Below are 22,691 nucleotides of genomic sequence, written 5' to 3' on the forward strand. Positions count from 1 at the left end.
ACCCTTCTTCTTGGGTTTCTGAAAAATTACAAATTATTTAGGCGCACTGTACATTTCCGGTTAGACCAATAAGACCATTATGATTATATTATGTGACTGGAATACCGTCTAAGAAGTAACTACACATCTCTTCATTTGTGAGTTTTTTGTATTTTAATCAAATTAATATCAAATGTTGTCGGGATTTTATTATTTACGCAGCATAGATGCGAGGAAACATATACGGGGATTACAACTTTGATATCATTCCAAGTCCAACGTGAGTGGCTGCAATATATAAACATTTCCCATTTGCTTTATCGTCTCCTATTCTAAGTCGTTCTTTTTTATCCGGACAGTTTCTTGTTGCAGCTGATACAGCTGACCAAGTTGGTCTTGTGACAACGAATCCATATTCTCCTTCTGCAGGTTTTTGCCAATCTCCGAATCACTTAATTGCAGTTGGTTTTCAAGAGTCGTACAATAATTCTAAAAATGTAAGAATATAATCATTTATAATTTTTAATTTTTTCAATATCAAAAAATCGACAATAATATTTAATTTAACTTTAATTCCTAGCAGGCTATTCGGTTACCTTAAAGGGGGTAACTTTCGGGTGGGTTTAATTCCGCAAGGCCTAAAAATTGTCTCTCGCCAGAATTTAATTACGCAAATCAGCTATTTTTTAAATTTTCGCGAGGATTTTGCGAATTACTATTTTCATAATTAAATCCTTGCGAGTCAAATTTGTTCAAATAAATTTCAAATTAAGTTAAAAAATATATCTAATGTGTAAAAGCAAAAGAAGAAAGAAATTCAAACAAGTGCATGTAAACTCAATAAGTAAGCTATGAAATAATGTTTCATAATTTGCATAATTTGATGATTTGAAATGATTTGAAATGATTTTAGAAATGTTTATACCTTAGGGTTTTGTATTTTTTCTAAAAAATTGCGGTATTTGAGGTTTTCAAGGTTATATGATCTAACTAGAGTTTCAACAAAACAGAAAATTTGTTATAAATATATATGCGTTTTCTTGAATTTACTAAAAAAAAAGAAATAAAAGGATGTCCTTTTTGCTGTCTGTTCTACTAATCAATTAAGTTTATATATTTGATTATAGATAAAAGTTTTACAAGAATTAAAATCATCTTTCATCATTATTCTCGGCTTAACGTCCGTTTTCCATCCTAGCATGGGTTGGACGGGGTATATTAATGACCCTCTTCCTATCTGATCTAGACTGTGTTAGATCTAAACTCAACTTCCTCTGTATCAAGTCTGTCCTTATAACCTCCTGCCAAGTATTTCTCAGTCTGCCTCTGCGCTTTGCCCGAGGAACTATTAAGTCTCTACACTTTCTTACCCAATTATCCCCTCCATTCTTTCCAAGTGCCCCAGCCAATTCAATCTTCTTATCTGGATAACATCTTTAATTCTACGGATACTTAGCCTGTTTCTTAGCTCATCTGAACTCTTTCTGTCTCTCAGACTGGCGTTGCACATCCACTTAACCATTCTCATATCATTCCTTTCTAAACGGTCAAGATCTTCCTGCTTCACTGCCCATGTCTCACTACCGCACAACATAACGCTTCTTACACAGGCCCCATACAACCTACCTTATAACTCAATTAACAAGACTCTACTAGTCAACAAAGGAAGTAACTCTCTGAACTTTTTCCAAGCAGAACCTATCCTGCAAGTAACACTTCTTCTAAAAGATTAAAATAATATATATATACACATTTCTTTCTCTGTGTATTTACAAAGGTAAGGTGTTAAAAATATGTTAACAATTTGCAGCAGGTTAGATAGTAAATTTAGCGTCATCACATGCTAATCTACTAATCAATAATCTACTAATCAATTACATTCATTGCATTCAAATTTTTCAAAATTTGTTGCAATATGAAAAATTATGAGTATTTCGAAATCATGGCATTCGCAGAAATAAGTAACACGTTATTCTTAAGATATCATTTTTCATTGCAAAAACATATAAATATAAAACTTAATGTAAAATTTTACCTTCCATTCTTTTATAAATTCATATGCTTGTAACTGATTAGCGGTTTTATTTCGACGAAATTCATCCTTGGCATACTCATCACCAAGGTTTTTTAACTCAACAGGTAAGCAACGATGAAGTTTTAATACTCTCCTATATAGACGTTGAACCATAAACAGTCTTGGGATTGCTTTTTGCTGCATTTAGCGTATTTTCTTTAAAAAACTAACATCAGAACAATAAAATTGTTTAGCTAAGAACCACTATAAAGGAAATTTAAAGAATAAAAAACGGGTCCTGAAAAATATCTAACCACTGCATACATTATATATTATATATAAAACATTATATTTCTTTTCAGCTTTGTCAAGTTGGGGTAAAGTCATTATGTCTCATGTTGTTGTTTTTGACACTTTGAACAAATGGAACATTTTATTGGAAAAAAATTTTTTCTGTGCCTTTTGAATTTTTCGTAGAAAATTAAATTTATCATACATGGTTCAGATTTAAATGAATACACATATACAAATCTTTGCAAACTTTTGGAAAACATTATACAGCACAGCTATAAATTAATTCATAAATAAAAAGCGAATCTATATAGTTTGTTTACCAGCTATTAAACCCTATTCGGTCTGGGGTTTTTCGAACATACTATGACCCGGGGGGGGGGGGGGGGGGGGGGGGACACAAAAATAACTTTTCATAGGATTGTTTAAATTGAATCAAACTTAGCACACTTATAGTACGTCATAAAAGGAACAAAATGGTGGCAATAAATTTTTGCTTGCGTCAGCACATTTTCTGTGACGTCATCAAAAGCTTGAAAATTGTTAAAAATGCCACTTTCTGCTTAAAATTTAATTACTTTTGTTCTAGAGCAAATTTTTAAATTTTGTTTGAAGTTTCTGAAAGCTAAATAAAAGTTATTTAACATATCTTCCAGTTTTTACATGGATCAGATGAAAAATTGCCTGAGAATCCGTTTTTTTCCGATTTTCGAATAAAATCTGACAAAATCGGGAAATTGGATTAGTCACGTGTCGAAATTATTCAAAATGATTCTTCTTGATGAAACAAAGTTGTGTTGCAAGTTTCAAGTTCTAAGGATAATCCTAACAGGAGTTATTATATTTTCTCCATTATAGGGATTTCATAGAGATTTTTAGGGGTAGTTTCGAGTAATGCCCAATATCAAAGCCTCTGAAAGGTATGGGACATAAAAATTTAGCATGCAGGTGTCAAATAGATAAATATTGAAACTCAGTAAGTATCATAGCCATATAACAAAGCAATAAGGAGTTATTAAAAAAAAACGACAGGGGGGACTATTTCCAAAATCTGGGTTAACCCACTTGTTTTGAAACAGACATGACTTCATCAAAATAACTCCAAACCTCAATATTTCTGCAATTGTTTATTTTTGGACCAGTGTCCTATTCTTCTGGCAAAAAAGTCATGTAGCTAAGTTTTTAACCAACATGATTATTGAATGTTTGGGGGCAAACAAACACTGTTGTCAAATGTTCCTAAAACATTATTCTTTGCAAGTTATATATATAATAAATTCAGGTGGGTGTATTGTTTGCCCCTAGATGTGATGTCATCATTGCCACAAGAATACACAACGCTATGTGTTTACAAAAAAAGGACCAAGAGGTATGTTTAAAAATGAGTTGCAGCATGACGTAATGTATTAAGTTTGCATCAAGGACATTACACATAATACACGCACGCAGGTGCCTACGTTGATTTTCCACAGACCCTTTTCCTAGTTAAAATAGTTAATTTGTTTTTCCGTTGTAGCAAATGAGACATATAATATCCTCTTAGTGATTGGTACAGTCAGCATGTTGTTATATAAAGTGTAGCCATGTCCCATAGAACATACTCTTAAGAGGGGATTAACTGAACTAATAAAAAGAAAACCTGATAAAAAGGCAAGACTCTATATATATAGCTAAAGGTTCTCTATTTATTTATAAAGTAAATTATGACAGAGCCCTTAAGAAACAAGGAGATGATAATTCATACCAAAAAATGTCAAAAAGATTCAGTTAGCCAAAAAGGTAGCATCAAACCAGCCTGGCCTAGCCTGACTTTTTTCTCTTTTACCTGAATTCAGAAAAACAACAAAACAATCCTTTTCAGAAATTTGCGGACGACCAAGGAAACTCAAAGCATATAATACGGCTCAACCCCTGAGCTTTAAAACAAAGCGCTAACCGCGGTGGCAAAGAGAAAGTAAAAAAAAGTTCCGAGCGAGATTAAGCTCGCACTGTCGTGTTTATTATTTCAAGCATACAGGGTAAACCATATTGCCTTGATTAACAAATGCAAGTAAAGAATTCTAGTTCTAAGATATTGTAATGGATACACGGATAATCTTTTTGTGAATTCGCCGCTTTTTGCGGCTCAAAAAATGCTGGGAACGAGGTTGTTATATTAGTGATTTTATTCTCTTTAGAAAAATTTTTTGGCACTCTGCTTGACTTGAAGTTAAATATTATATATATTGTTATATTTAAAATATTGTTATATTTAAAATTTTTAAAAATTATTTTTCTTATCCTAAACCAAAGAGTTATCAGTATTTTCAAAAAGCTTTTTTCAACCTCGTCCCTAGGAATTTTTTCTTCTTCAGACAATCTTGAAAAGCGATTGTCGGAAAGAGAAAAAGCTTGAGGATGATGTTGCGGCTTTTGTTTCACAAAGGAAAACAATTAGAAAGAAGGGTGGTTTACAACATGGACGAAACTTGCGATTTTTAGTTGTCAATACTTTAATATTATCAAAATTAATTATAAAATATTACGTGTTGCGATCTTTAGCAATATTATACATATTAAATATTAGTTAGGTAGAAATTTAATTATTGTCATCGTCACTAATGCTTGCCAAATTATGTTTATCCATTGTTTCCCCATTAGAGACTAGAAATACTGAAGTTCTCGACACTGTCTGTGACCTACTATAATTGATGATGCCTATATATTGGAAAACGGATTTTCATATTATATAAACCAAGCCAAGGAGAATTTTATATTACCCAATGTATTTCGGTGTATCGAAGGATATTTTCTTATTGTAAATTACAATTGATTTTACGCTCTCAGCTAAAAAATTCTTCCAGCATAATTTCCATTGGTAGAGAGACGTTAGCGTGGTAGTGGACACCATCTTTTGTACCTGCGGGATACGATGCACTGAGAGGGTTAACATCAAGGAGTTGAATCTCAGCATTACAAATAGCTGCGTTTGCGTACGCATTGAACAGAAGTACTCTCTATAAAAAAGTATTGTAAAGTACGAATTAGACTAACGCTACCTCTCAACCTCGTCTCCAGGACTTTTTGTCTCTCATCGGCGCTGCGCTTATTAATAGGTCTAACGAAAAAGTCTGATATGCAAAAAGCGACTACAGGTTCTGGGATCGAGGTTGGCTACCTCTTTGGGCAAAGCCTATAAAAACAACCGCAAACACATGGTCTATCCTGTTTCAATTGATTCAAGCTATCTGTAGCTGCATTTCTGAGCAAGCATTATGTTACAAAAAGACGTTTAGAATACCTGATTAGTGAGAAATCTTCTAAATGCTCCCATCACTTCTATATTTTGATGGTGTATGGCAGTTGTGCTTTTCCATATCGCTTTACCACGGTATGTTTGCAGCTCTTCAATAAGAGCATCTAATATGGCACGATATTTGCGAAATGACGTGTTCTGAAAGTAAAATTAACAGAAAATCAGAAATAATAACTGGCCTGTTCGTACCCAGACTTCTTAGTTGGATACGAATGAAACAAACAGACTTGACGATTTGTTGGTTTTTTTGCAGACGATTTGCACGTTTTTGAAAAGATTTGGCGATGATAATTGATACGAAATCAAAAGACTATAACACCCAGTTGTCTTCACACACGCTTGACCCCAACACCTTTTACCGTGGCAAAAAGCGAGTGAAGTTTAGAAGCAAATAGTCCTGGGGACGAGAGTGGTCTTTACAGAGGCCTTACAGGTTCGCATATTTTTATGTTTAAGTAACATCACGAACCTACGAATTGTTGTGTTGCAGATTATTTTCAAAAACTTACTTTTACAAAATGAGCACCCAAATTAAAAATCAACACACTGTTCTCATTCATATCTTCATTATTTAACATTTCTCTAAAATATTGTCGAAGTTTTGATACGCTTACATCAACGTCTTCACAAAAATGGCGCTAAAAACAAAATCAAGTAGATAGGTTAACAACGATTTACTTCTGTGAAGTTCTTATGTGACGTGATGGGAGACGCAAAAAGTAATAAGCTACAATTAGTGACAAAAGATTCCATAAAAAAGCAGTTTCTTTGGGCAGTTTTGAAAGTTGGCAAAAACATCAACCCGGAGGCTGCAAAAATGCAAATTCTTCATACACATAGATACGTTAAGCAGCGTTTGGAATGTCCTACTCGCGCTTTGTAAAATACCATAGTTACGGAATAATTTGCGTCAGGTTCCACGAACTGCCGAAATATGAGATAATGTCATGCTGAGAAGTTAGCACCAATTAGCACAGCTTAAGAGTTTGTATTTAACCAAAAACCTTAGATTTTAAGTCGCAAGTTCGCTTTGAACATTGACAAGTAAACATTGACAAGTAAGCATTGACAAGTAAGCATTGACAAGTAAGCATTGACAAGTAAGCATTGACAAGTGAACATTTGCAAGCAAACATCGAAATAACTCTTGTGACTGGTGGACTTGTGGTAGAGCGTTCGTCTCTAGTGCGGAAGGTCCTGGGAAGAAGGTCTTCAAACCACAACCGAGTCATACCAGAGATTATAAAAGTGTAAATCAATCCTTTCTGCTTTACCTTCAGCATGAGAATAGGATTGATATCTTAGGCGGTTGTCTAGTTGAGCAGATATTGCACGCCTTCTGTAGCTTAAATGGGAGCTTTAAACGCACTGGGAACCCCTTCGCAGGACCATCATTGATAACAGTTCCTATAGTAACTGAAGAGGCTATCCTGGGTAAATAATGGTAATAATGCGAACGGACTTCAAATAAAAATCAATCACTCACGATTTCATAAAACCTTTTTGGATATATCCAGTTATATGTGTTTTTACAGTGATTAAAAATCTTTCTACATATTCTTCTCATCCGCAGTCGATGATAAAAATAATAACTAATTGAGTCTCCATAAATCCACAACAAGCCTTTGTTGTTTGATTTTTCTTTTCGTCTTGTTTTAAATGAACTGCCTATGAAAGAATGCGAAATAAGTGATCAAGAAAAAATACCTTTCCTGCTCATTAGTACGGGTATCCAGTCTTGACTTGTTTTGACATGAAATAAAATTCAACTTTGCTTATAATAAGCGCCTACAACAATATTCTTAGAACTCCAACAATATTGCAAGAAATATGATTGCAAGGATTTCATTCAAACCTTACTTCTTAACGAATCAACGTATGGCTGCCATGTTTTCCCATCTTTGGACCACACACCATGGCCGTCCCATATTAACTTACAAGCAAAGCCACAATCTGTATTCGCAGTGATATCTTGCAGTTCTAAAAACGTGGTTGTATAGTTTAACTAAAAGATATTTTCAATTGTGAGACAGCTCATGACATTAACAAGGTATGATTCCAATAACTAATAAATATTTAAGGACAAATTTGTTGTTTGTTGGGTCAACACAAAAAGATTTATTTATAAAGATTTATTTAAAAGAAATCCTACCTCCGAAAAATTCGAAAAAATCACAACAAACTACGTTAAACGATAGTTCCAGAAACACTGCAAGAGCAAAAAGTTTTTGTTATTACTATTCTACTGTTGTAGAAAAACTCAAACAAGCTGCATTTCCATTGCAAAATTTCATCTGGAAGAAACCTAAGCAGTACGACCGCAGAACTGACAAAACCTTTAAGTTTGAATACGTTAGCAAACTGTTTGTAGAAAGAGAATTACAATCGTTGAAACGTAAAAAAGCTGCTGGATGGGATAATCTGCCACCGGGTATTTTGAAAGATGCAGCGACAGTTCTGTCAGGCCTCCTTGCGCATATCATTAATCTATCGCTACAAACTGCTACGGTCCCAACAGAATGGAAAATTGCCAAAGTAACTCCAATTTACAAAGGAGGCGACACAAAAGATTGTGGTAATTTCCGCCCAATATCTGTATTACCTGTTCTGTCCAAAATACTGGAAAAAGCTGTACACAAACAACTTATCGATTATCTGGAAAATCACAAGCTTTTATCAGAACACCAGTTTGGATACAGAAGACGCAGATCCACAGAGCTCGCAACAATTTTACTAGCTGATAGTATCCGTAAAGAAGTTGATAATGGTAACCTAGTCGGTGTGCTGTATATCGATCTTTCAAAAGCATTCGATACGCTCAACCATCCAGCTCTTCTAGAAAAGTTATCATCATATGGTATAAATGGTACAACTCACGAATGGTTTAGTGACTACCTTTTTAATAGAAAACAAATGTGTGTAGTTGAAAATTCCAAATCTGACTTGATGAGTGTGACATGTGGAGTGCCTCAGGGGTCAACACTAGGACCGTTACTCTTTCTGGTGTATTTCAATGACTTTAATGAATGTCTACAAAATTCAATCGACATCGAATTTGCTGACGACACAGTCATATACATAGCGGGAGCAAACAAATGTATTATTGAAAATCTATTAAACAACGACATGAAAAATGTATCTTCGTATTTTGAAGAAAATGGTCTTGTCATCAACCTGAAAAAAGGCAAGTCAGAGTCAATGTTATACGGTACATCTAAAAAACTGACCAAATGGGGAGATGAATTGTCATTGTACTACAACGAAACACCTATTCCAGCCAGCAAAGAATACAAGTACCTAGGAACAATCCTCGACAACACCTTATCACTGAACAGCAATTTCAATCGAATGTACAGAAAAACCTGTGGCAAACTACGTTTGATGAACTCCATCTCGAAGATGTTGACACCATTAGCTAAACTGAAGGCATACACGGGAATGGTATTACCTTGCATTACGTATAATTGTGCTGTTAATCTGAATTTAAATCGCACGCAACTGAACAAGCTGCAAAATATCGATAGACTTACAGCAAAAATAGTGGTAGAGAAACAACCTACGGTGATCCACGAAATACATAAACATGCAGTGATACTGGTGAAAAAATGTCTGACAAATGAAATTTGTAAAAGTTATACTGATTATTTTAAGATCCACACACACGGAAGAGCAACCAGAAATAGCGGATTTCTGCTCCACGTTCCTGCTACTAAGCTGAAGTTCGCTACGTCTGGTTTTTTCTCCACGGGAGTGAAATTATACAATTCCTTGCCTATAAAAATAAGGCAAGAGGAGAGTTTTTTGGTTTTTAAGAAACTTGTTTCCGAGCACTATCATGCTTGATCAACCTCGTTTCCAGGATCTACACTATTATTCTTCGAAACGAGGTCGGTGCTTGCATTGTAATTTTTGTCTGTAATAGACATACTTTACATTACTTTCCAGGAGTCTTCTTTTAGTGGCCTATGTTCATCACGTTGGCAAATGTTTCTTGAACATATGGTACTTGGTGGCTCGTTTGTTTGCCTTACCACGCTCGTGACATCTCTTTACGTAGTGTTTTCGTCGAACCGTCTCTTTTATTTTAAATTTTTGTCATGCTTTTTACCAACGATCTTTTCATTTTATTTTATTGTATAATATATTTAACTAATTTTAATTGATTATTCTTACATTTTAACTTTTAAACAGGACGCATATTAATAGCAATATTTTTATATTGAAGTGCACATCCTGTATAAATATTCTTAAATAAATAATAAATAAATAAATAAATGACTGCATTGTGGTTCTAATGTATGGGTAAAAAATTCTCTTCTTTTCTCCATGCTAAAAAATAAGAAATTTTATCCAAAATACAAGGGGAAAGCGAAATGATTTTAATTTTAATTTGTAGAACATGTTCATGCTAAAAAACACAATCCCTAAATTGGCTGTCAAGTTCTCCGGCAGAGCGGCTACATAAACGACACCTGCAGAGTCTCCTAGTTCAGAAGCACTATTGTACTGCGTACACATAAAAAATACAGCTTCTTAAAAATATTACCTCTTATGTTATACCTAGGTGGAGTAATATTTATCTTCAGTCCAGGTGATATGTATTTATTGATGTAGTCAAATGTGTTGGCTGATACATACGGTGGAATTGTAGCGTTATACTTGTTACGAGAACAATGAGCTGAAAAAAATATGAAATGTGTTTTATTATATCTGTGTAAAATCTTTAGCGTCATAAAAATTGGATATATTTTACTCGCAATAATTTTGCGCAAGAATGGCTTGCGTGAGACATTTTCTCTCTCTATATTTCATTATATGCAAGGAAAAGTAAAATAAGAGAAGATAACCTTAGCAGAGTTATTTTGACGTTTTTACAAAACTTTGACAAAATTTTACGGATAACTTTAATTAGGGGACAATTTTTGGAAACAACTGTGTCCGCTGATTAGAGAGACTACTGTACTACATTTGCGGGTAATAGTCGTAATTTTTACAGATTTGATAGACAATATATAGAATGCAACTTTGTTGTTGTTATTTTTCAAATTTTTTTAGTTGTATTCAACCAGTCATAATAGAACAACAAGAATCAGAAAATTGACACCAGACAGAAAAGTAAAATTCTACCTTTTATATACCATTCTGAGGGAGGGTCCTTGAATCCATTGCACTGAGAATAATCTAAAATGATTTCTACTTTATATTCACCAGGAGTGACTAACAAAGCTAATGCGTCATAGCTTCCGTTCTGCAAATCAAACACTGCAGCACTCACTACATCTGGTCCACGAAATGACACACGAATCGAGTCACCACCAAATGACTTTAACACGCCATGTCCGGTGTATGTGTCAATACGTAGACGCGTATGTTCACCTGCGGGATTGGCGATGATCTGCGATACATGACTCAATGCCGGGTTGGTTGTATATCTAAAACGAAATTATAAGATTCCATAAGGTTCACAAAGTTTAGATTGCATGCATATAATATTCCAAGTAGAATAAAAGCCGCGTAGTTAACCTCGTCCCCAGGGTCTTGTGACACATGAGCCGTTATTACGGAGTTGCCAACAATTTTTGGCGTTATCAACTTCATCAACAAGGCAAAATTCCCTGGTAACAAGGTTGCTGTGTAGTCTCTTTCTTTTGACTATAAAGGCCACGACATCAGACCTTTTGACTATACAACCAAGGTAAAAATGTCCACGGTTAATTTGTCTCTAAAGTTCAATTCAAGACAAGCACAATTAGATAAGGTCTAAAACTCGAAACTTGTGTGTACTCTACCTAGTGTCTGTCATAAACAATGCTTTTTCCTGGCACGGCTCCAACATTTCCCGCCAAGCAACTCTTTTACTTCTAACCCGACACCAGTCTCTTTTCAATTGCAAGAAATCGACATTGCCAACCCTTGGGCTGACAAATAACCGTCGGACAAATTCGTTTGGAAGCAAAAGCTGTTGTATAGCTAACCATAATAATGAAAGCAATACTAACGCTCCTGATGCAAAAGTTTTGACTAAATGCATGAGAAATAAATATCGGCACACGGCTGTGCTACACACATCGCGAATTACAATTCGAACTTTGCTTTATTTTACCATCTAGCGCCATCCTATAGACTAAAAGGAGCAACGATAAATTTAATTCCCATGTAAACATATAAATTCTTGTACTGTGCGTATTGCTGTTACTTTACAAATTGAAGACTTTTACTTCTTATTGTAGTTTAATATAAGGCTTTCTACTAAAGGTCGCAGCGTGCATGAGGTATGCACATCTTTTAAAATCTATATCATTCCCACAATGTTAGCGAGTAAAACCATGTTTTAAATTACTATTGTTACTCAAGCGTGACTGGCTTAATCATAAACATTTCTGTTTGGTGGCACACAAATTTTATTGTTTTGATTTTTGTTTATTGTAAGCTTTCAAACTTGTAAAACATAGGAAAAATTTGTCGAGCTGCAAGTTTGAAACAGCAGGAGAGTTTGAAGGAATTGCTAAAAACACAGGGAGCTAAGCTAATTTATAATTCATCTGGTTTACCCTTAATTCTTGCAGATCACTTCTTATGAAAAATACGTCTAAAACTAAACTAAAAATACGTCAAAATACGGCTAAAACTTTAGAACGTTAGTTATGGCCAAAAATAGTTAATTTAGTTATTTTAAGCGACAAGATGTTCATTCCTGGCCAGGGGCGGATCTAGCAAATTTTCTTTGTAGGTCATGATGCGCAGCATCATGACCTACTAAGAAAATTTGAATATACAGCTGGGGGTCTTGGGGGGCGCTGTAAGCCCCCCAAGCGGGGTCAGGGGCGGAGCCCCAGAAGCTTTCGCTAAAACGGGCTTTGCGAACCCTGAAATAGGCTTAAACGGGGACAGAAAAAAAAACCTCGTATGCAGACGTTTTAGACCTTGATAACAGAAACGAAACATTCTCATAAACGCCGCAGCTCAGCATAAACACTTCAAATAGAAAAAGAATGACAACTTAAATGTATTTCGTTAGCATAAATCATTTTTAGACTGTTTCGCCCAATGTCAGGGCTCGTCAGCATGCCTAGGACAAACGAAAAATAGAATGAAAATATAGTTCGTTAAGCCCGACATGGACAGTCATAATGCCGCTCCGGAAACCAGGTACTGTCGGCTGGAGTCAGGCCGAGCCCGGAATAAGGAAAATTTATTTATAGAAAGAAGTTATTGTTAAAGTGGAAGTAAAGAAATGGCTCTGTCAACTGCACGCACAGGAATTAATTATCATTGCAGCTAGCTGTTTTGTCACATCATCGTATGATGATTGTAAAATTTTCAGAGGGTTGAGTATTATCATTACAGCTTGCTGTTTTGTTACATCATCGTATGATGATTGTAAAATTTGCAGAGGGTTAAGTATTATCATTGCAGCTTGCTGTTTTGTCACATCATCGCAAAAACAAATGTACTGTATATAACTACTGTAAGAAGGTAAATGAAAAAAACTAAAAAGAAGGTAATTGGATTCATAACGTTATCATCACCTTCATCACCACCACGTAAAATTTAAGCATTCGAGAAAGCTTAGAAGGAAAAAAAAGACTTAGTTACTCCTTGACCCAGGTACTGTCAGCGGAGCCTACTGAGCCCGGGGACAATTTTGAATCAGTCAGGTTTGTCATCACCAAAAATGGGGAGGGGGGGGGGGGGGGGGAGAGGAGAGAGAGAAATATATTGAGTATGAAACTTATTACAGAAAGTAGTTTCTTAGGTATGGATTTGTACAAAAAATTATACTTTATTTTAAAATTTATTTATATTTATATATTTATTCAGAAAAGGAAGAAACAATATTATTTATTTTATTACTTGTTAATTTTAACTTTAGATATAAACAATATGAGTATATATTGAGGCTACATAGAAAAATAATTGATTTAAACATTTTACTTAAAATCCAATCTCCTGTTTTTAACAGCAAACTTATTGATGACTGATGAGGTGGATGGTACAAATTCTTTGTGTATATGTAACAAAGCTAAGCCATTTAACCTATCTGCCACCATTGTACTGCGATTGTAGTTCTTAAGCCTTCTCATTGCAGAGAAAGAGCGTTCACATTCGCAGGATGTCACTGGTAATGTGGCAAGAATTCTTAAGGCTACAGTCAAATTGTCAAATTGTAATGATGGAATTGCTTTAAGAGTGGCTGAAATATTATCAGGATAACTATCCTGCATCTCCCAGTACTTATGCCAGAGATCTAGCTCAGCATCAAGAGCTAAAAAGTTTGGCATGTCATCAGAATAAAAGCTACAAAAAGCTGTAAACTTGTCTTTCCATCCCAATAGACCATGTTTACTAACTAAAAACATCATCTTAGATGGAATAATTGACAAGCCCTGATAAGAAGTCACAGTAGATATGTCAAAACGTAACTTCAATTCAGAATTTAAATGGTCCAACATTGGAATAGTTGTTGTCCTTTTAAAATAATCCGAAATGTTTTCAGCAGGAATGTTAGATCTGTTTTTTTGACGTCCACAAGTTCTAGGTTTTGTAGGAGTAACACATACTTTTTGAGCTAGAGATACAGCTTTCTCTACCTCATACCACATTTCATGGTAGGCATCAACTGCATTTCGTGTAGCCATGGCTGCACTTTTAAGAGCATCAATCATATGAAGTCCCTCAAAAATATCGTTGGATTTGCTCTGAAGCATTCGTGTTACTGGCAGTGTTATATCAAATACAGACCGAGTAATTACCATTGTAATAATAAAATCAAAACTTGTAATTAATTTATATAAGGACAAGGCTTTTGATGATGTGTCAATATTGCATTGCCTTTGAACAAACATCTCCTCAAGAGTGAAAACAAGAGGGACATAAAGTTCTTGGAATGTATCCATACCTTCAACACGTTCAATCCACCTTGTGCGACAAACATCCTTAAGCTTATTTTTTAAGGAATCAGGAGCATACAATTTAATATTTTTCACAAACATGTCTTCCCTTACTTGGGAAAAATTAAAAAAATAGGAAATCTCTTTTATGTTATCAAGCACATTTCTAATTGTTTGGACTGAACAAGAGGCACATATACAGAGGTTGAGGCGATGACTATGACAATGAGTATAAATAGCCTTCCTGTTGATTCTCAAAATATGAGCAGAAAGACCATTAATTCTACCAGCCACAGCGCCAGCCCCATCATAACCCTGGCCTCTACAGTCTTGAACATTTAGAACTAGGTCATCACTTAGAGCTTTGAGAATAATGGAAGCAAGAGCACTTCCAGATAAACCTTCCTTACAGTGAAGAAATCGAATGAAATCTTCTTTAATGTCAAAATTGCTATCTACATAGCGTAAAACTAATGATAACTGCTCTTTATTGGATGTATCTGATGCTTCATCAGCTATAATCGTAAAAAACTTGTTTTTCTTAACTTCAGAAACAATATTTTCTGTGATTATATCTGCACAACAATTAATTATTTCATTCTGTGAAGTTTTAGAAATATAAGAAGAATTCTTATTACATTTTAGAAGATGATTTTCAAGGGTTGTGTCTCCACCACGTACTCTGTAATTTAAAAGATCAATAAAATTGCCAGTTGAACCAGTTGAAAAATTTCCAACTTCAGGATGATATTTACTATCATCCCTGTGGCCACGAAGAGGAATACAAACACGACCACATAAAATTATGGTGTCAACAATTGGTGTTAAGAACTTTCGATTATCAGCAACCTGTTTTTTGTAGTTGGAATCTATGATTACACTGATTGGTTGAGTTTGTCCTAAAAAATTCTTCACAAATGCACTAAAAGTTAGGCTGGTTTGAATATGTAAACCATTTTTTGATGTTTCATGTTGTTTAAAAAAGTTTTTGGCAGCTGGCCAATGTCGAAAAGGTTGAGAAAGCAATTTCTGTAACTTAGAAGTTTTGTTAGCAACCTTGTGACCAAAAAGGATACATGGCAAACAAAATGCTCCATCCAAAGTTGGTGAATATTTAAGCCATAAAAAGGTCTTTAGCCATTCATGCCGAAAGGAACGCCCACTTTTTTTAGGAAAAATAAAAGATTTATCGGGCACAAAAACATTGGTGATTAGGTTGTGTACACCTTTATCATTTAGACCTGAAACTTTAGAAAGGAAAGAGGCAACGTCATATTGATGTTCAAAATTTAAAACAGTAGCAAAGGAAATATCATTTAAAGCTTTGTCATTGTTATTAAAATCTTCAGCAGATGTGCTATTATTGTTACTATCTTTATAATCTTCAGTTAGTTTATTGTTAAAGGAAGCTTTATTAGGAAAGAAATTAAACTGTTTATCTTTAATAAGTCGAAGAAAGAAAAAAGAAGACTAAAGCTTGAAGAGCTCCTGCTTTGACAGCTAAGTCCTTTTTGATTTATTATATACTGTACTGCCTTCTTTACTTCATTTATATCTTTTCATTTCTTTAATTTGTTGTTTTGTAAGTTTTTTTAAATTATTGTTTTTGTTAATAAATTGTTTTTATCCCAGTCAGTTTTTTATCCATCTATCATCTAATATGGTAGCTTTGCTGTGTTGTGGGTTCCTGCTGCTCCTTCTGTGTAACATCGTAAGGAAATGGGCTTGCCTCAGATCCTTCAAACATAGTTTTGGAAGAGCACATAACCGTAGAATGATCTCTCTACGACTTAAAAATAACTTTACTCAGGTAGGAAACCCCACATTTACGCTAAAACTGATTTTTGTGTTCGTTGTATTTTTGAGCAATACAAAACCTTCGTTCAAAAGTAGCTCACCCAACAACAACGAAATGAGTCGACTAGATAGGAGTTTCTTTTCTATCTCTTCACTTGATGCCTGCAATAGAGTTTCTGAAAGCCAGCTCACTCTCCAATTAAAATTAATGGCTTTATCAAAACTTAAGCCAAGCAGGCACAAGTATTTCTATTTTTTAATCCTCTTGTCAGGGGACATCTGCCTCAACCCAGGTCCTGTTAAGTATCCCTGTTCTTCATGCTTAAAACCTGTGGCAAAAACACACAAAGCACTTTCTTGTGACAAGTGTGGATTATGGGCTCATAAAAAATGTGAGCGTATTTCTGATAAAAAATATCAACAATTTATGAAGACTCCTGAAGATAAACTGTTTTTCGTTTGCAGTCCCTGTCTTTCTCGTAATTTGCCCTTTGCTAATGAGGAGTCATTTGGTGACGAAATTCCGGACAACATCAATATTACTATTGATGAAAACTTTGATTTTGAGGCAATCAGAAATGGGAAGGGCTTAAAAATGGCCCATCTCAACATTAATGGTCTGTCATCCAAACTAGACTATGTTAAACTTCTGCTACATCAAACAAAACTTGATGTATTCTCCATCTGTGAAACCAAAATTGATGACACCATCACTGACAATGACGTTAAAATTGATGGCTATGTTTGTTATAGGAATGATCGGAATAGACGAGGTGGGGGTGTTCTAATTTTTGTTAATGAAAACTTGGATAGCCACCTTTTGAAACACCTTTACTTCGAAAATGTTGAATCACTATGGGTGAAAGTGTGCCTGAAAAAAACTAAACCTATTTACGTGTGTGGGGTTTACAGGCCACCTGGAGGTAGTGATTTGCAGAGTACCGAAAACCTGTGTACTCATTTTAAACAGTGTTTTAACAAGCTCCCAGAAGAGAAAGAAGTTTTTATCTTGGGAGATTTTAACTGTAACATGCTTTCAAAATATGCTCTCTCCTCCAAAATAAAGGAATTATGCTCCACTCTTTTCCTAAAACAACATATTACGGAGCCAACTCGTGTTACTGAAAATAGTAGCACTCTTATAGACTTGATACTTTCTAACAGTTCTTGTATTTCTAAAACTGGTGTCATGGATTTAGGCATCAGTGATCACAATTTAGTTTATGTGATCAGAAAATTCAAAAGGCCAAAATTTGAACCTAAAACATGCAAGGTTCGTAGCTACAAGAACTTCAGTGAAGAGGCTTTTCTGAAAGACCTCAGGAATTTAGACTGGTCATATTTTAATAATTATGATGACCTTGATAAAGCATGTGAGAAACTGAATAAAAATGTTAAAACAGTGGCTGACAAACATGCCCCTTTCAAAACACATAGATTTTCTGGCCGTGTTGAGGCATGGGTCACTGATGAATTAATAATAGCCATCAAAGAAAGAGACTTCTTGAAACGGAAAGCATCAAAAACAAAATCCATCATAGACTGGGAAGCTTTCAAACAAAAAAGGAACCAGGTAATAGGTCTCAAAAATCGACTCAAAAACGAGTACTATAATGACGTTTTGCAGGACTTTCAAAAACGGCCAAAACAACTTTGGAAAACCCTAAAAAAACTGGTTCCTGATAAGTCAGGCAATACTACCTCGATAAAACGAGTAGTCCAAAACGATGGTACAGAAACTTCTCACCCAAAAGAAATTTCCAACACATTCAATTCATTTTTTGTCAGTGTTGGTGCAAAACTAGCCTCTAAATTTTCTTCTGACACTACTAATGTTAATCCACCTGTTAGCAGACACGATTTTCGGTGGGCTCGTATTGAGACCAAAAGTGTCGAAAAAATAATTAGATCACTAAAACTTAATAAAGCTACAGGCTTGGACGGAATTGGTTCACGACTGCTAAAAGCAGGTTCGTCAGTTTTAAGTATTTATTTATCAAGTCTTTTCAACAAATCTTTATTTACTGGTTATGTACCTAAATGTTGGAAGACTAAAAGGGTCTCGCCTATTTTTAAAAGTGGCAATAAAACAGATCCTACTAATTATCGGCCTATCTCCATTTTGCCAATTCCTATGAAAATTTTTGAAAAGTTAGTGCATGAGCAAATGTCTCATTTTATTTCTGAGCACAACTTCCTGAATGACAGACAGTCCGGATTTCGAAAACTCTTTTCCACAGAAACTGCAGTAGTCGATGTCTCTGATTTTATTCTTACTGAGCTCGACCAACATAACTTTGTTTGTGCTGTGCTCATTGACCTTAAAAAAGCTTTTGACACTGTTGATCATAAAATTTTGTTAAAAAAACTATGGTGTTTTGGCATCAGAGATGCTGCCTTTGACTGGTTCGAGTCCTACTTAACGGACCGAATGCAGCTGACTCTTGTAAACGACACAGGATCAGATCTGCTTCATGAAGACGCTTTTGGGGTGCCGCAGGGATCTGTGTTGGGGCCCCTGCTCTTTCTTTTGTATATTGATGACTTAAAATCTGTCATCAATTCAAACTACCACCATCTATATGCGGATGATACAATAATTATTTCGTCTCATAAAAACTTGGATACCCTTGTCTCCCAGGTCGAGTTAGAACTTTCGCAAGTCGACCTCTGGCTGAATAATAACAAAATGACTATTAATACGGACAAAACTGAAACAATCTTTTTCGGCAACCACAGCCAGTTAAAAAAAGTTGAGAACAAAACTATCAACTATATGGGTATTCCTTTGAAGAGGAGCGAAAAAGTTAAATATCTTGGGGTAACATTTGATCAAAAAATGCAATGGGAAAAGCACATTAATGACATAAATAGAAAAATACTAATTAAATATTCTAAAATTAGAACCATTGCATCCTGTTTAACACCTCACACAAAAAACCTTTTAATTAATGCACTTGTCATGCCATATTTCAACTACTGCTCCTCGGCATGGGCTTGTGCCACCCAAGGTAGATTGGGAAAACTAGAAAAACGATTAAAATGTGTCCGTACCTTTCTTGGGAAAGAGAGGGAATATTCAATGAATAATTTACTCATCAAAAACGATGCCATATTAGTTTTTAAAGCCATGAATCACATTGCTCCTGATTACATGCGCTCAAAATTCCTTTTGACAAAAAACTGTCATAATCATCAAACAAGAGGAGCTTCAAAAAACAGGTTCACACTTCCCTTGGTCAACACGGAATTTGGCAAAAAAGCCTTCCCATTTAGAGCTGCAAAAGTGTGGAATAATCTTCCAGACCAAGTGACCTGTGATGGAAGTCTGCTTTCGTTTAAGACTTCCATCTCTAATGTATTTGGCAAATTCTAATGGAGATCACTTTTGAATTTTTTAATTTTTGTTTTTTATTCTTTTTCTTTTCAATTTTCACAGATTATAAATGTTACTATGTTTGATTGAGCTGAGGCAGTCTAAGGTTTATCATTTTTTGTTTCTTTTTTGTTCTAGTGGCCCCCAGTGGAAACAATCCACTAACTATAGGTTTTTGTGATTTTCTGGGCTAGCCACTTTAAATATTTATTATTATTATTATTATTATTTAATCACAGGTTTTACAAGAGATAATTTCCCTGTTGCCTGTGCATCCGGAAAAAACCTTGTTTGCCTTTTCACAGGAGGAGATAAAACTTTTGTGTCCGCAGCTGAACCTGACTTGCGTTTATGTATCTGCTTAAAAATAATTGGAACGAAATGATTAGGTGCAAAATTTTCTCTGGATGGAAGTAAGCCCTCATAGCAAAACAAAATGTGAATAGCAAAAGCAGAGCTTGGTTGTCTAGGCTCTATTAATTGGTTAAACAACATTTGAGCTTTTTTGCATCCATAATCTGGGTAATAAGAAAATATATTCCTGTTTGTGACAGATGACAGAGCAAGCATAGCAAGAAAGGAACAATATTTCCGATCTACTAAATTTAAAATGGCTACCTCCTTAACTAAGTCTTCTTGTTTTTTGTCTGTGTTAAATGCAGAATTGCAGACAGACATATTGAGAATATCTTCCATAGATTTAAAGAGACTTTCTGGAAGAGCAAGGATAGAAGAAAATAGAGGATGCTTACAGTAAAAGCTAGCATTCATCATTAGCTCCACTGACACAAGAATTCGTAAGTCGTCAACCATCACATTTTTCCCAAACAAACACAACGCCATAGAACTGTACAGGCAATTTCCATTGACCTGAGACCTGTAATAAAAATAGGTATTGCTAGCTATTCTAAAACTTTAACTACACATTTTGCCAAACTGCTGCCTATTAAAGGTTTGTTTATGAAATTCAACTTGCTCAATATATAAATAAACTAAGAATGCATCAACAAAAGAAACTGAACAAGCAAGACATATTTGAGATGACCTTTGCACATTTTAAAACAACAAAGATTATTCATAATCTTTTTTAAGACAATATTCAGCTGCATAGTTAGTGGTCATAGTAACAAAAACGCATAGCTATTATAGAAACAACAAAAGATAAACATAAACAACTCACTTCAACGTAATTGCGCAACCATCCTTCTTTGCTTTCACATAGGCAGGAAGGTAGTATTCTGCATGGCAATTTCTTTGGATAAAACCAAAAGTAAGTTGTTTTTGCAACACGTCAGTAGATGGCAAAACAGAATTACATTTAAACTTTTTATTTAATTCGGCGTAAATTTGAGGTAGCTCATCAAAATTTTCGTTTTCAAAAACTAACTCCACACGCTCTCTCAAGCTCTTGCAAGCCATGTTGAGAACGGAAAGAATCTTCCGATTGCCTTACTTATATTTATACCAACATGCTACAAATTTTGACAGGTTTGTTTAAAACTTTCTGACTAAAAATAGGTCAGGCCCACATAGGTTGATTCTAGTCAACGGTGAAAGCCTCACGGGATAACCTAGAGCCAAGACTGGCTGGCTTCAAAATTTCTGACTAAAAATAGGTCAGGCCAAGATAGGTTGACTCTAGTGTATGGTGAAAGCCTCACGGGATAACCTAGAGCCAAGACTGGCTGGCTTCAAAATTTCTGACTAAAAATAGGTCAGGCCAACATAGGTTTGATTCTTGTTGACGGTAAAAGCCTCGCGGGATAACCTAGAGCCAAGACTGGGCTGACTTCAAAATTTCTGACTCAAAATAGGTCGGGCCCACATAGGTTTGATTCTAGTCGACGGTAAAAGCCTCGCGGGATAACCTAGAGCCAAGACTGGCTAACACAGGTCAGGTCAACATAGGTTGATCCAATTCGCGTTATGAGAAAACAAGGAGAAATATTTCGATCTTCAGATTCCGGGTAAATTCGACAGAATTCGATTTCAATCCTCGGCATTTTTTTACTAGGTCGCGTGACAGGGTTGACCTAGTCTAAATCCGCGCCTGCTGGCATTCCTGGCATGTCAATAACCAGAATGAGAGAAATTTTCTATTTATAGAAATTTATGGTATTTTTTGTGTTGCCTGTCATTTTTGAAATCAGTTAAAACTATTTTTTTGTGAAAAGAATTTTTTCAGAACAATGAGGCATCTGTAAGATAGGAACAAAAAAATTAAATTTTTAAAGCCAAAAAAATATAAATTTTCGTTCTTTCAAGAGCAACAAAAACAAACAAACAAACAAAAAATATAATTTTTCTGCTTTGTTATTTCTTTACTATATTTTAGAGGTATGTTAAAATCATGTCTTCCCAATAACTAAGTAAGCGCCTTTCCTCAAACTTCCCTATCTAAAATGAGTATATTGTAGCTTTAAAGGCAGAAATTGTAGCAAAATTGTTTGTAGTGACTTTGTATGTACTGTATAATAAATAAAATATACTGTAAATATAGGAATAAAAATAAATATGCTCCGGCTGACCATTTTAAAAAATATATAAAAATTCTGCCCTGTTTCTTGTAAATATATATTGCTCCCCCTTCCATTTAAAGTCAATATTGAAGTACGAAATGCTTGATGCTAAAAAATTACTCCAGGAACCTTAAGGCAAGAAACACTGACTCCAGGGGGAAGGGGAACAATAAAAATGGATGATAAGATCAAGGTTGTAGTTTGATGCTGTGCTTTTTCAGTAACCAACATTGTAAAACGAAGCGACAATACATTTTTAAGTCTGTGAAACTGATATACTTATACACAAACAAACACACTACTAAGAGAAATTAAAACTAAATGGAAAAGATGCTTTATCCGTTAATGACAAACCTTTTTATTCATTCTTGTATTTAGTTAGTCCCAACAGAGTTCACACAGCTTCGATCGTCATCAGTTAGTCCCATTCTACGTAGCAATTACGAAGTCAGGAGCTCCCACAGGGCTATCAACTTTTTTAAGTTGCTTAATAAAAGGTTGTGACTAGCCTGATCAACTTCAGCATATG

At 35.0% G+C, this 22,691-nt stretch overlaps 4 protein-coding genes across 7 annotated transcripts; all 4 read right to left on the reverse strand.

Annotated features, from left to right (window-relative positions):
• Positions 1 to 134: 134 nt before the first annotated feature.
• Positions 135 to 2,197, reverse strand: LOC130622092 (succinate dehydrogenase assembly factor 3, mitochondrial-like). Its single transcript, XM_057437498.1, has 2 exons — positions 2,015 to 2,197; positions 135 to 468 (listed from the first exon to the last, which is right to left on the reverse strand). The coding sequence occupies exons 1-2, from the start codon at positions 2,195 to 2,197 to the stop codon at positions 307 to 309; spliced, it is 345 nt and encodes a 114-aa protein (XP_057293481.1). The 3' UTR covers positions 135 to 306.
• On the reverse strand, positions 2,080 to 22,649 carry LOC130622085 (uncharacterized). Of its 4 annotated transcripts, none has more exons than XR_008980994.1 (9): positions 11,369 to 12,661; positions 10,707 to 11,011; positions 10,126 to 10,257; positions 7,440 to 7,559; positions 7,066 to 7,247; positions 6,089 to 6,217; positions 5,565 to 5,717; positions 5,044 to 5,280; positions 2,080 to 2,219 (listed from the first exon to the last, which is right to left on the reverse strand). XR_008980994.1 is itself a non-coding variant. In XM_057437488.1 (9 exons), exons 2-9 carry the CDS (start codon positions 11,608 to 11,610, stop codon positions 5,107 to 5,109), a joined length of 1,437 nt encoding a protein of 478 aa, XP_057293471.1. In that variant the 5' UTR covers positions 11,611 to 11,703; positions 22,517 to 22,649; the 3' UTR covers positions 4,759 to 5,106. The 4 variants fall into 4 exon arrangements, 3 of the variants coding, with proteins under 3 accessions (XP_057293471.1, XP_057293470.1, XP_057293472.1); XM_057437488.1 differs by lacking the exon at positions 2,080 to 2,219 and adding an exon at positions 22,517 to 22,649 and having other exon boundaries at positions 4,759 to 5,280; positions 11,369 to 11,703; XM_057437487.1 differs by lacking the exon at positions 2,080 to 2,219 and having other exon boundaries at positions 4,759 to 5,280.
• On the reverse strand, positions 11,639 to 15,744 carry LOC130621407 (52 kDa repressor of the inhibitor of the protein kinase-like). Its single transcript, XM_057436690.1, has 5 exons — positions 15,719 to 15,744; positions 13,515 to 15,632; positions 12,837 to 13,069; positions 12,019 to 12,084; positions 11,639 to 11,703 (listed from the first exon to the last, which is right to left on the reverse strand). Exons 1-5 carry the CDS (start codon positions 15,742 to 15,744, stop codon positions 11,639 to 11,641), a joined length of 2,508 nt encoding a protein of 835 aa, XP_057292673.1.
• LOC130622087 (uncharacterized) lies at positions 16,155 to 21,079 on the reverse strand. The gene is made up of 2 exons (XM_057437491.1): positions 20,824 to 21,079; positions 16,155 to 20,520 (listed from the first exon to the last, which is right to left on the reverse strand). The coding sequence occupies exons 1-2, from the start codon at positions 21,060 to 21,062 to the stop codon at positions 19,869 to 19,871; spliced, it is 891 nt and encodes a 296-aa protein (XP_057293474.1). The 5' UTR covers positions 21,063 to 21,079; the 3' UTR covers positions 16,155 to 19,868.
• Positions 22,650 to 22,691: the final 42 nt, after the last annotated feature.

Source organism: Hydractinia symbiolongicarpus, chromosome 12, assembly GCF_029227915.1.
Source record: "Hydractinia symbiolongicarpus strain clone_291-10 chromosome 12, HSymV2.1, whole genome shotgun sequence".
Lineage (NCBI taxonomy): Eukaryota > Metazoa > Cnidaria > Hydrozoa > Anthoathecata > Hydractiniidae > Hydractinia > Hydractinia symbiolongicarpus.

Excerpts from the sequence above, each read along its gene's own strand:
- LOC130622092 (XM_057437498.1), bottom strand. The coding sequence starts at position 2,197 with ATGCAGCAAAAAGCAATCCCAAGACTGTTTATGGTTCAACGTCTATAT. Across the intron at positions 469-2,014 it reads AATTTATAAAAGAATGGAAG|AATTATTGTACGACTCTTGA; the intron begins GTAAAATTTTAC and ends TTACATTTTTAG.
- LOC130622085 (XM_057437488.1), bottom strand. The coding sequence starts at position 11,610 with ATGCATTTAGTCAAAACTTTTGCATCAGGAGCGTTAGTATTGCTTTCA. Across the intron at positions 10,258-10,706 it reads CTCAGAATGGTATATAAAAG|CTCATTGTTCTCGTAACAAG; the intron begins GTAGAATTTTAC and ends TATTTTTTTCAG. Across the intron at positions 5,718-6,088 it reads TGGGTGCTCATTTTGTAAAA|AACACGTCATTTCGCAAATA; the intron begins GTAAGTTTTTGA and ends TTTTACTTTCAG.
- LOC130621407 (XM_057436690.1), bottom strand. The coding sequence starts at position 15,744 with ATGACGTTGCCTCTTTCCTTTCTAAA. Across the intron at positions 13,070-13,514 it reads AACAGGAGATTGGATTTTAA|TTTTTTTCATTTACCTTCTT; the intron begins GTAAAATGTTTA and ends CCTTCTTTTTAG. Across the intron at positions 11,704-12,018 it reads ATTTTTCCTATGTTTTACAA|TCTATAGGATGGCGCTAGAT; the intron begins GTTTGAAAGCTT and ends TGCTCCTTTTAG.
- LOC130622087 (XM_057437491.1), bottom strand. The coding sequence starts at position 21,062 with ATGGCTTGCAAGAGCTTGAGAGAGCGTGTGGAGTTAGTTTTTGAAAAC. Across the intron at positions 20,521-20,823 it reads GGTTGCGCAATTACGTTGAA|GTCTCAGGTCAATGGAAATT; the intron begins GTGAGTTGTTTA and ends TTTTTATTACAG.